The sequence below is a fragment of the Camponotus floridanus genome, unplaced genomic scaffold (assembly GCF_003227725.1).
Source record: "Camponotus floridanus strain SB8 unplaced genomic scaffold, Cflo_v7.5 scaffold39, whole genome shotgun sequence".
NCBI classification, from domain to species: Eukaryota; Metazoa; Arthropoda; class Insecta; order Hymenoptera; family Formicidae; genus Camponotus; species Camponotus floridanus.
This window is the reverse complement of record NW_020229536.1, coordinates 1,109,854-1,124,123: the sequence shown is the minus strand read 5'-3', so window position 1 is coordinate 1,124,123 and position 14,270 is coordinate 1,109,854. Positions and strand designations below refer to the sequence as shown.

At 27.7% G+C, this 14,270-nt stretch overlaps 1 protein-coding gene across 4 annotated transcripts; it reads left to right on the top strand.

The window, feature by feature from the left end:
* The first annotated feature begins 101 nt into the window (after positions 1–101).
* LOC105252676 (glutaminase kidney isoform, mitochondrial) lies at positions 102–9,274 on the top strand. 4 transcript variants are annotated; one of them, XM_011261428.3, is made up of 14 exons: positions 102–267; positions 326–363; positions 484–565; positions 1,975–2,066; positions 4,211–4,246; positions 4,796–4,895; positions 4,989–5,128; positions 5,420–5,793; positions 6,018–6,298; positions 6,720–6,896; positions 7,149–7,309; positions 7,627–7,752; positions 8,202–8,342; positions 8,904–9,273. In XM_011261428.3, exons 3-14 carry the CDS (start codon positions 488–490, stop codon positions 9,085–9,087), a joined length of 1,890 nt encoding a protein of 629 aa, XP_011259730.1. In that variant the 5' UTR covers positions 102–267; positions 326–363; positions 484–487; the 3' UTR covers positions 9,088–9,273. The 4 variants fall into 4 exon arrangements, with proteins under 4 accessions (XP_011259730.1, XP_011258889.1, XP_011260538.1 ...); XM_011260587.3 differs by having other exon boundaries at positions 102–363; XM_011262236.3 differs by lacking the exon at positions 4,211–4,246 and having other exon boundaries at positions 102–363.
* The last annotated feature ends 4,996 nt before the right edge of the window (positions 9,275–14,270 follow it).

The window sequence follows — 14,270 nt, the reverse complement described above, 5'->3', positions numbered from 1 at the left end:
GAAGATCAGCTATAGCGAATATTCTATACCATCCCTCTAATTCGTGCGCATGTCCCACCGGCCGATTTTTTCTATCTGCCCCGCAGGCATCCGCACAACCCTCGATGCAGTAGACGCTGATCACCGGGACGTCGAGGGTCATCTTTCGCGTTGACATTGACGTAGGATTGCACGAGTGATAAATTCGCATTAAATGGCATTGTCAGTTGACGCAAGATCTCATTAAAGGACTCATTCAGAAATATTGTGTACGCAATATGAATTAATGTAGGTGCGAATAAATATTTCACGATTTACAGTGTGAATTCACAACAGTTTTGTTTAGTGCGACATCGATCAGAAAATTTGGGTCATCAGAAAAAGGTGTTTAAAGATCCTTTTTTACGAATTATTTGCGACTGTCGAATTATTTGAACATTTCTTGTGTAGCAACGTGTCAAGTAAAGTTATAAAGTGATTAAAGAGAAGATTTTGCTTTTAAAGGGTGATGATGCAGGGAACGAGAATGCTGAAGATCATGAGAATCGGAGCAAATAGGTTTAGAAGACTGCATACTACTAGCAAGGTAAAAATATATTGCAGGAAAAGCAGAAACAAATTTGAAAGCGAATCATTAAATGACGGATACTTGGGAAAATTGACGATATTCATACGAACACTTTTAGCAAGGGAGATATTAAATATATCAACATATTTCCAATTATATTGTGTAATAATGTGAGAAAATATATCCTTCCAAAAAATTCAATATTAATGTATTTATAAAATATAACCGATTTATTAATTAAATTAACATTTATAATAATTAAATTATATGTAATGTAAATCATTAAAAGAAAATCATTCAAAAGATCTAATCTTTTGTCAACCACGTGGGTGGTGATAATGGCCTATATCGACGACAAAAATACGTCGTACTTCATACGTTTACTTTGCGTCTATTGTGCCAACGAGATACTTAAAATAGACTATTGCAGTTAGCAGTACGCGATACATAAATCTAATAATTATCGTGAATGATATAATTTGTATGTATATTACAATAATGTCTATTTTATATTCATATTTTGAAAAATATATTAATACCATGTAAAATATAGAATATTTTTTTATGTATAATTTAAAAAATTACATATATTTTTAAAAATATACATATTTTTAAAATAATTATACTTTTTTGTATGATTTTTATTTTATCTATTAAAATCAGTATTCATAAATATATATATGTGTAAAAAAATTTTCTGTGTGTGCGTATATATGTGTATTTACATATACTCAATGTTATAAATATTTTAATGTCATTACGAAGCAAGAAAGACTTTCCGCGATTTCTTCAAATCTTTTGTACATTAGTGAATTTCTTTCTTTGAAATTTATTGTTTTATTGATTTACCAATAATTTTATTGATTTATCAAAATTAAAAAAGTGTTTAAATCTTATTCTTGTGCAACAAAATATATTTCTACAATAAAATAAGCTTTCTGATCGCTCCAATGATTATATAACAAGACACGAGCAGTGTACGAAAGTAAAAATTCATTAGTCTTATTCTTCGATCGGATGGCCTTTCAATTTTCATTACATTTATATATGTGCGTATATGCAATCTCAGTGATTCGAATTAGAGGACACGTGGCAAGCTTCCCTCTTAGAATATTAGACATTAATTCATTAAAAGATCAATTCAAAGCTGTCTGGCAATCGGTCTCTTTCTATATGAATATTTCGAAAATATTTAATTTATCTGTGGTGTTGGTTTTTTACAAAAGAAAACTATCACAAAATTACACATATTTTAGCGTACGAATAATCACACATATGTTTTAAGTCTAAGCTTATACGATAAAAAAATATAAACGAAATCGTACAATTTAGTTCAGATATAAATCTCTAAATTTTGTACGATTGAAATCAATCGTTATGTTTTCCTTTCCTAATTATTATTAGACGATATTCACGATTTTTTGCAGAGGCGTGTACCAGCATCCACTAGATTTGGAAATGCAAAATATTTGGACGCTGCTTTCGGAACAACAGTGGAATTAGAACATTCTCAGACACGGTAAAAAAATTCTTATTTATATCACATTGCTAATTTAATTCTTATAAGAAATTAAGTAAAAGATATCATAAGATAACATTTTTTATTAGAGAGTAATGTGAATCTTTTTATGAATTGTTTTTCCGATATTAATATTCGATACGTGTAATTCGCAAGTATCGATTTTGCCTGCTTAATCGCCACATAAATATAATATTATATAATAATATAATATTAAAATTCAGAAACATAATATAATGTTAAAATATAATTCAAATATGGACAAATGAATAACATGTTGCAAACGATATTAATATACGTATAGGATTTATTTTCTGCAAGAGAGGCATAATGATCATCGTGCAATAAATTTATCGATGCAATATAGAATCAGTGCGATCTATTGACCCATCATAATTGTTAGATCAAACATTTTATTGGTTCTTATTTAAGTGCGTTCTCTTAGATCATGATTTTATCTGTCGTTATACTAAAGCTGAAAGAGTTTGTAAGATCACAAAATATTGTAAGATCGAATGCTGAAATATTAAACTTTTTGTAGTGATTATATGCTCATATCTTTTTATCTGAAATTTGCAAAATCAAAACAAGTGATTTTGAATTCAATAATCATTACGTTGGCACAATTAGTGATTTCAAAGAACTGCCGCTAAGATTTTTTCGGTAAGATTAATTCATTTTTAAGAATTTTTAATATTGTTATTTATTTTTACTTCGAAACAATTTAACAATGTGTTTTAAAATTTTGCTAAAATATTTATTAAATGTTAAATATTTTTATTTTATACGTTAAATATTTTTATTTATTAAATGATTTAGAAATATTTTTGTTAAGAATCAAAAGGTAAAATAGGAAAAGTAATAGAAATAAATAGAAAAATATAAATATTTTTGAAGTAATATCTGCTTTTACAGTTAATTATTAGTTTTGCTAAATATTTTACTATATATATTTGTGTTTTTTTAATTTATTATATAGCTTCAGTTAAACTATATATCTAAAGTTCAAACTCGTATAAATATTCTTCTTATCAACTAACTGACTTTTGTTTTCTTCCTTTTTCCCTCACATGAAGCTTCTCTATTCGGCTCTAATACATCAAGTAATTATTTACTTATTTCTGTTTGTTACGATTGTTCGTCATCGTACGCAAATTACGTACTCTTCGCTTGCAAGATGTTATATGCACTAATCTGACACAAATGATGATACTATTTTAAGATATATTTTGTCATCATCATGGGGGGCGGAAAAGTAAAGATGAAAAACTTATTTTCTCTTCGGGTTTATTACGATTGTCATCGAAAATTGCACGTGTTCTTCGCTCGCAAGATGTTATATGCACTAATCTGTCATAAATGGTGACACTATTTTAAGATATATTTTGCCGTCATCGTAAGGGGTGGAAAAGTAAAGGTGAAAAACTTGTTTTCGCTCCAGGTAATATATAAGAATCCCAATAATTCTCCTCACAGCTGAAAAGCGTTGTCACGATCTTACAATCTCCATGACTGTTAGATATTTTCTGTTGTATGCTATACTGTATTTTGAAAATTTTCTGGATTACGCATTATATAAACTAGTGATCTCTAATTATATCTTGTGATCAAAGTGCATTTTAATATAAAATATTTTCATAAAATTGTGCGAAAAGTAAATAAATAATTTCGAATTTAATTAATCAGATTAAATATTTTGTTATAGATTTAATAAGTTTACATTAAAGAAAATAAGAAAGACTAATATTATATATTAAAATTAATTCAATTTTATTTAACACAATATATACAATTAATATAAAATTTATTCAAATTTATTTAACACGATATATAATTAATATAATAATTTCAATTAATACTTGTGGGGATTATAAATATTATTGTGTTGATTAACGAAAATATACCGACATGCCTTATATCGAGACGATTAATTGCAATTCCAAAAAAAATTTTAATCTTCAGTTGGCTAAAATTTCGGAAGATTATGTGATCAAATCAAAGGTTGCGTGTTCGATTTGGTTAGAGAAGAAAAATGATCAGTCTAGTAGGATGTTGGCGCGCTTCCTTAGGTATAACAACCGCATTAACAATTATTATTATTATCATTACTAATGCAGAATTGTTTATCTTGCTTCTCGTTACAGCAAATACAGTTTCATTCATGACAGCCACTATATGTAGTGAGTACTATGCACTGCATTAATGCATGGTGTGATATGAATTGCTCATTATGATTAACAGCATAGTACTTAATGCTATTTTATTAATAATCTTTCATATATATTATTTATAATATATGTCAAATATATCATTGATAATAATTATACTGGTGGCACATTTAACTTTTCTGTTCATTGTTTCTTGAAATTATCGAATTTATCATTTTGCTTATAACATTTGCTTCAAATGCATGGTGAGAATTTTATATTTATATTTACATTTAATAATGGCTTGCAAATGATAAATAAGATATTAAATATTATTTTTATGATTGTTAAATGGTAGAATAATTTATTATTTATTAAGGATGTTTAGCGAGATAATATAGTATTCATTATATATTATTATATATTTTGATTATTTCTAATTTATCATATATTATTATTTATGTTTAAAGTATATATAGAAAAATACACAATAGTTGTAAAAATATTAGATTTGTTTCTACAGCATCGACGACGTTAATGCATTATTCATCTTCTTTTAATAGTTGCATATTAATTTTACAGTACTCGAGATCAAGATCAAGCAACAAATGCTGAAGATGCTTTGTTCGACATGTTTAAAAACGAAGAGACTGGCCTTGTGTCGGTGGGAAAATTTCTAGCTGTATGTACAACAAAATTGATATACATAATATTCTAATATGTTTGTAAAATAATTGAAAAAGTATAAAAATTGACATCTATATATGCATTCAAGGCTTTAAGGACAACTGGCTTGCGGAAAAGTGATCCTCGTTTGCAGGAACTTTCGGAAAATCTGAAAAAGGAACATGCAAGAGCAGGTCATGAAAATATTTCCCACGAAACGCAGAAATTAGATAGAGAACAATTTAGAAGGTGAGTTTATATGATCTCAAGTAGATAATATATATATATATATATATATATATATATTAATATATATATTTCAAATAAATAAAAAATATAAGAAACCTTTATTATTTACAATTATAATTTTTAAAATTTTTATATATAATTTTCTCTCTTGAATATATATATATTTTTTTTTTCTTAATAACTTTTCCTTCTAAATAATTTTCAATAATTATAAATATAATATATTGTTTTTTAAAGTCTAAGATTTATGAAGTTTGAAATACATTTCATTGCATTGCTCTCTGTTCCCAGAATTATAAATCCCAATATCATACTGATCTCGCGGGCATTCAGGCACCAATTCATAATTCCCGATTGGGCGGGTTTCACAAAACACATAGAGGATTTTTATTGGAAATGCAAGACAAATACCGAAGGCAAAGTCGCTTCCTATATACCGCAATTAGCTAGAATGAATCCGGAATACTGGGGCGTCTCTGTGTGCACTATCGATGGCCAGCGATTCAGTATCGGTGACACTTCGATTCCGTTCACTCTTCAAAGTTGTAGCAAACCTTTAACCTATGCAATAGCCTTGGACAGATTGAGTCCGGAAGTGGTACATCAATATGTTGGCCAGGAGCCATCCGGTAGAAATTTCAACGAGCTAGTGCTCGATCATAATAGTGAGTTATGCTTGATATAATCCGGAATTAATTAATTGGCATTGTATAATTTGGTCAATATAATGAAATATAAAGTATAATAAAACAATTAATTAATTAATTAAAGATGTATGTTAATAAAATATAAGTTTTTGCAAACATAAATGCAAAAATAACACTTTAAAGATTAATTTTTTATGAGTTTTAATTATATGATTAAGTTCTGTTAATAAATATCTTTTTAGAGAAGCCACACAATCCAATGATTAATGCCGGAGCGATACTAATTTGTTCGCTCTTGAAAACATTAGTCAAACCGGAAATGGGCCTGGCAGAAAAATTCGACTTTACAATGAATTATTTCAAAAGATTAGCCGGTGAGGAAAATCTTGGCTTTAACAACGCCGTTTTCTTATCCGAACGAGAAGCGGCCGATCGAAATTACGCTTTAGGATTTTACATGAGAGAATACAACTGTTATCCAGATAAGACGAATTTGCGCGAAATTATGGATTACTATTTCCAGGTAAATATTTGTTTTTTATATAAAATCACAAAGAAAAGATTATAAAAGTGAAATATATTAAATATACGAAATATTTCTTTGATTATTAAAAACAGAAATTATGATTTTTTAAATATTTTTCTCTCTGTCCCATGTCTATTTAATAGATTAAACATTGATCAATTGTGATCAAATTTTTTTTCAGAATAAACGCAAGTCTTTCTTTATTATTAATTTTTTATATGTTACACTTCACTATATATTTAATATGCAATACCATCACAATATTTACTTTAACTTCACTTATTGCTGACAAAAGAAGTAAATTTAATCTTTCATTTCGATAAATGATGCAAGGATGCAGCGTTGATAATATTATCAGTCTATTTCTATCTTATAGACGAATTAATAAATTTTATTTTATTTTTATTTTTATTATAAGTGTTGCGCCATGGAAGCTAATTGCGAGACGATGGCAGTGATAGCGGCCACGCTAGCAAACGGTGGCATATGTCCTATCACTGAAGAAAAAGTCTTAAAACCGGACAGCGTTCGTGACGTATTGAGTCTTATGCACAGCTGCGGCATGTATGATTATAGCGGACAATTCGCATTCAAAGTAAGTTTTTTTAAACAAAACTACATCCGGTATCGGATATTCCTTACATCAATGGCTGAAAGTCATTTCACAAGTTAAAAGAAAACTTTTGTAAATATTGTATTAACAATTATATTTTTAGTAATTATTATAATTTAATACAAAAATTTGTCATATGTTTGCTTCATGTATGTGAATATTACCAATTTTATAGACATATTAAGTATTCAATAGAATACATAACATTAAATTGAAGCATATAATTTATTCTAGGTTGGCATACCAGCGAAATCCGGTGTGTCGGGAAGCCTTTTGTTGGTAATCCCAAATGTCATGGGAATATGCACGTGGTCTCCACCCTTGGATCCACTTGGCAATTCTTGTCGCGGTGTACAATTTTGCGAAGAGCTCGTGAACGAATTTAACTTTCACAGGTAACGATTAGTCAAAAATTAAGTTCAATTTAAGAATGATATGAAAGAAGATGAACAAAGAAGATGACAACAAATTAAGAAGCATCTTAAAGCTTTAATAAAATAATGTTATGTTAGATACTTGACACAATTTTAAGCATATCTCTAATACTTCAATTATCATGGAATATTTTTTTTGAATTATATATATTATTAATCTTAGCTTTATTTAGTCTACATCATGAATCGTAAACATTATACAAAATCGAAATCTGACTATTCTTCATCTTCTTTTTGCATCGATTATTTTAGTTTATTCATCGTGTGATTGATCGCAGATATGATAACTTGAAGCATGCGACGAACAAGAAGGATCCTAGACGGCACAAATATGAAACGAAAGGTCTCTCGATCGTTAATCTTCTGTTTAGCGCTGCCAGTGGTGATGTCACAGCGCTGAGAAGGTAGTATATTCTTTTAGAACCTGTTTAATAAAAATAAACGCGCGCGCACGGAAATGCGTGGCTGTTTGGTTCTTTTTTCCATCAGATAATGCTTCTACATTTGACAGAATTTATATGCAGAAGCAAAATGTAGAGACAATATTATATATCTTCGTATTTTTGTTAACATTATTGCTTGTAACAGAATTAAAACTTGAAAAATATTTGATTAAATCCTACCTAAAATTGTGGGAAAACATCTTGTAAGAGAAAGGTAGCTTTGAATAAAGAAACAGTTATGTGAGAAATTTATAATAGTTTATTATTTAAAACAAGAAGTTTCATTGATTTTATTGTTTTATATAAATAATTACATATATGTATTATATATCATTTATTATATATCATTCTTACAAATAGTGATGAACTGGTACTTTGATTATCACAATCGAATCTCTTTGTAATTTCAGGCATCGATTGAGTGGGATGGACATGACTCTGTCGGACTACGACGGTAGAACCGCGTTGCACTTGGCCGCCAGCGAAGGTCACCTGGATTGCGTCGAGTTTCTGATCGAGCAGTGCGGAGTCCCACATAATCCCAAGGACAGGTAAGCATCATGTGATTTGCTTCAAGATTAAGTGTCATAATGATTATTTTAACGATCTTCTGTAGGCTGGCATACTTACAACATATCTTTACGATTATTATGGATGATTGGTTCATTGAGATTTTGAATCATTTTGAATATTTTTTGAATCATTTTGAATCATTTTGAATATTTTTTACTTTTTATCGAAAAATAAAATTATACTTCTCAGTTTTTAAATATCACTGCTGCTTTTCATGAATTATTTAACATATTTGAAGTCAATATTTTGGAATTTTAATCTTTTCTGTGCGCCTACTTTTTATTGTGCACTCAAATTTTTAAACATTAACATTTAACATTATCTTTCAGTTAATTTTTACCAAAATTAATTTATACACTTTCTATGCATTATATCATTTTTTATATATCTTTTTAATTTTATGCATATATTTTAATATTTTTCAATTAATGATTAGCATCTAATATAACTAAGAATTCCACGATCTTGTTTTGGCAAAGCTCTCGTTTTTTAAATCGCGAGTCTGAATTTAGAAACATATACGTACATCATATTTTTAGATGGGGCAAACGACCAGTCGACGAAGCCGAGACTTTCGGACATATGCAAGTAGTAGAATATTTAAATAACTATGCTCTCGCTCATAATACTGAGCTAGAGAACAAACAGAACGAATGTATCGATAATAACAACGATTCTTGTCCTAAAAAACAAGAAACGGCGATGCAATCGCCATTACCGTAAGTAATAAACGATGAATTTACCTGAAACTCGAGGACGGGAACAAAGGATGTATAGAAAATTATCGAATCAAGAAAACACATTTTCAAATGTGTAAATATATTTTTTGTTTTATTTTTTTATATTATATTCAAATAACTAGTATAGCAAATTTGCATTGTCATTATTTGTGTTAGAATTATTTGTCGCAAGCATTTTTTTATTCAATAATGTGCGAATGAATTAATATAAAATTTTTATATGAGAATTTACATCAATTTTAAAGATACAATAACGAGGAACAATAATTTCATCTATAACTTTCAAGATTTGTTAAAGCCATGTATGATCTCATTTCATTTACCGAAATCTTATTGTTAAGTAGCACAGATTAACAGAAACTGTGATTGATAATATATACGCATGTGTTTTTCTTTTACTTAATTAATTTAGTGTAAAAAAATCATAGCGATGAAGAACTCGTTTCATCTCGTTTTATTAATTTATATTTTATTTTTATCTCGTCGCATTTTATTGCCGACGTCTGTGATTTTTTTCTCTTTTGGGAATACACTTTGACATTTTATCATCCACCCTTTATATTTTAAATATGTAAATATAATAAAAATTTCTGATTTACATATCAAATCAATAAGCAAAAAATCAAATATTGTCGGGTCTTTAAATTTGATAAAATATTCTTTGCATGATTGTTTTCTAAATAGATTACAAAATTTCTCGAATTCTCAAATTTTACATATAATTTCGCATAAAAATTTATGTAAAACTTTTTTTGAAAAACTTCTTAATTAAATTATTTATTAAAGAATATATAACAGGACAGGAATAAATTTTCTTGTCTCTTCATACAAGGTCTGCCTTAAAAATGAAAGAGAGGAGCTATTTTAAGAAAAAATTTTTGAATGGTTCAATAATGATGCATATTACACGGCAAGATAGTGAAGTACATTTAAGATCGAAAAAAACATTTGCATTTTGAAACACAAGTTGTGTGTGCCTAAAATTGAAGTTATTAGAAGCGTTCTTTTTATTCTTTTCCCATATTTTCTGGAAACTAAACACACAATTTCACATTTAAATTTTTATTTACTTTAAATGTTGGAATATTAGTGATTTTCTTGTTAGTCAAATATTGACAATCAAGCTATCTCGATGCAGCGGCGCTTGTTATTTTTCTATTTAATCATGCAAATAATAATTTGTTCTTTTATAATGGCGCACATAACACGCGGATTCAATTGGGAAATACAGATATTATCTCGTGGAAATTCTTCGTAATAAGCGCGTGTGAATCGTGCGTTAAACATATCTTTCTAAATATGTTTTAAGAGATTCTTCACAGATATAAAATACTATATATCCGTCTTAGAAATATTTCTTATTTCGGAAGAGTCTACTGTGAGAGACACTTTAAAAAATATTAATTGAACTGTTAATATATATATATCACTCATTGTATATAAATTATATATATTATTTTATAAAAACAAGTTCCCTTTTTCTTTAATTGATAGGAAGAATTTATATTTAAAAATTTATATTTATATTTAAAAATATTTATTTTATATTGTCTCGATACTTTTTAATTTTTACGTCATCGACAATGAAATATTATGGGCATTGACGTAAAAGAGAATGTAATGCTATTAGAATATATATTAGGATATTCTGGAATATTATTCGTTACGATATGCATAAAAATATAAATGCTGTTCTCAGTTTAAATAATTGACGTATGACGCCAATTGGAGTGTGTCTAATTACTTCTTAGTATATGAGCGATTAGTTCTTATCGGCTGTTATCGACATCGTGCTGTATAAATGCATCGACAAGCTGCAAAGGCTGTAAAAGTCAATTTTTCGCAATGTATTAATCAAGAGTTGCGATTACGCTAACGTAGCAATTATCTGTATATTCGGTGTATATTAGGCGACAATTTTCGAATGATAGGATCGCTTTACGTAGAAGAAAATATATTTTCAAATGGAGAAAAGAGATGACAATAATAGTATTATATTTAATACAATAATAATATTGGAAGAATATTATCATATCTGACATCATCTTGATGTGGGATGTGGATGTGATTTTACCATTTTTCCGTCAATAAAACATAGAATTTATGTCATGAATGTTAAAATTCTAGTAGTTTTAAGAGAGGTATGATTTTTTATATGATTTATTCGCGAAAGAATTAATGCCAGTATTAGTAGACATGCGATAAGTTTCAGCGACGAAAGAATTTTGCGTATTTTTCTATGACTTTCGAATCGATGATTATATTATATAATTTTATCTTGATTAATTGTGCAATAAAGAATCAATATAAAAGTCAATAGTCTCGAATTCGTTTATTAAAGAGAATGTTATTACTTATTTAAATAATTCATCTAATGTTTTTAATCGAGACCGAATTTCAATGATACGTCTATGTGTATTGTTGTGTATTCTATCTATAAAATAAAACATTCGAAAGAATCATCTGGATTTATTTTATTCGTATAATCGTTTGTATCATTTTTTATTTAACACGCGAATTATTATTACCAAGGCATACCAGAAAATTAAAATTAGATTTCAATATTTTTTTCTTAATCAATGTAATATTTTATTAATCAATGTCGAATGCATCAGACGATTATAAAATATGCGGAATGCATGTCTGATAATATCGTAAAGCCGTAGAGATAGCGGATGATCAAATCATCAAATAAACATTAAACAAGCTTCGTACTTTCATGACGCAATATCATGGAAAACGTAAAAATAAGAAGAAGGAAGTAACAAACAATAATATCAAAAAATGAAGATTGGCTTCGACCTCGACATCGTGTGCTACATCAATGATTTCATGTACCAGTCAACCGTGTTGTATATGTGTTATAATGCAAAGTAAACGCAAAATAATTCTTACAATTTAAACGAATCACTGGAAATTTTAGTATACTTAAAATTAATATAATAAAGTACGTTGAATGACAGGATATGTGTTGTATGGCAGTGATATCATTAATTAGCAAAATAGAATTATATTATAGCTAATATAATATTAATTATTGTTAGAATTGAGTCTTGAATATGCATTTGTTTGTAATAATTACAGAGAATTTAAACAAAAAATTATAACGATTAAATATATGTTTATCTTTTATACTTGCATTTAACATGAATTATTAGATCATTTTCAAACATGTCAGAGAAAAAAGACAATTAATTATAATTAACTTAATCAATTGGTAAATTTAATAATAAATTCAATATTTAATTCAATAATAAAAATTAAGTTATATGTAAATAATTAAATTTATACTAAATAATAAAAAACTTTAGTATACTTTAGTAAATATTATAATTTATAATGGTATTAAAAATAATGTAAATATAAATTTTTAATTTTTAATTATAATATATCTGACTAAAAAATATAATGCAAAATTATAATGCATTAATGTAAATTTAATAAATGTAATGTAAAGTGCTACGTGAATACGAGAAAAACTCCAGTAACAATGCAGTTTTAAATAATAGATGATTAATAATCCTTCGCTGCCCACAGTGTGTACATACACGAATTACGTCATTGTCCGTCATAAGTATAGTAAAGACTACATTGCTGATACCACAGTTAAAGCATGTAAGTCCAACAGTTGGGTTTTCCTGGCCGGGACCAAATTTTGTCTGATTAAATACTGCGGAAGGTGAGTCATTAGTATCGCTCGTGAAGGTTTCCCGTGGGTTTTGCATTTGCATTCATCATACAATCCTATTCCGTAATATCGACATTCTATCTTGATTCGTCAAACTCGATTCGATCTTGATTCTCTCATTCGCGGATAAATTATTCCCTTTGTGTCACGTATCTTAACATCAAGGTATTGTTTGAGAAAAGTGAAGCTTGAAAATAAATTTGCTAAAAGTTTCTCGACTCTGTTATCTAATTTCTACGATTTCGAAAATTATCACTGAATTTCTATTAAAATTATTATCGTAATTTATATAAAACATTTTTAAATATTATTAAATAAGTTAATTTTTTATAAAATTGTGTCTGTAGATAAATTACGATAGGTAAAATATAAAAACTTGTAGATAAGATTTGGATTTTTATCAATATTTATCTTTTACAAAAATTTGTATTTGATAAATCTGGAATTGAAAAAATTGTATTATTATAGAAATTAATTCTTCAAAAAATTCATATTTCTAGTATAAATTCTAATAAATTTTTCATCAATATGATATGTGAATATAATATTTGATGCTTGATATAGACATGTTTTCTTAGATAATAATATCAATAAAGGTCAAAAAGAAAGTTTTAAAATAAAAAAATGATTCGCTTTACGAGATTAACTTGCTTTGGCTACGTCATGAGGATTTCCCGATTGATGCGCAAGGAATCCTTCATGAACCAATCGACAAAACAATCGCACAACTTGAATTAATGATTAGAAAATCGTTAGCTAATGTGTGATAAACTTGATCAAGAGTTAAGTAGTTCGTTTGCGCTCATTATCCGTTTTTATGATGACGCACAAGCGGAAATAACGAACTACGCGAAACAGAGATCGGACATCGTCGATATACGAATATCTATGTATGTTTAGGTTTAATGACAAGGTCGACTGTATTATCGTTGAAGATAATCGTTTATTTTCCGGACATTCGCGTACATATACTTGGAACGCGAAATCAAACTCGGTTTTTCGAGCGTTTAGTTACTTCTAAATAATTACTCGGAATTTTCGATCAGGGAATTTACGTATCTAAAAGAAATCTGAAATTAATTATTATAAAATTTGTATAATAATTGGTGACTAATTTAGTACGTTAAAAAAAGCTTTTTTAATAAAAATATTATAACTCGTTTCTGTCCTGTTTTATGTTTTCTAAATTAAATTTATCAAAATTTTTATTATAGATAATAAATATATTATAAATAATTATTATTTTACATAATAAGTATATCTTATAAATATATGCATATGCAAAGAATCTATGATTAAATACGAAATATACTACAATTGTAACAGGATGTAATAATTATTTTGAGTAATTTTATGATTTTTGAACGTTACCAGATTTCTACAAATAGTTCTCTCTCTCTCTCTTTCTGTGTGTGTGTATGTGTGTGTATGTGTATGGTGTGTGTTAATTTTCATCGATAGTTAGATAGAGACCAGTC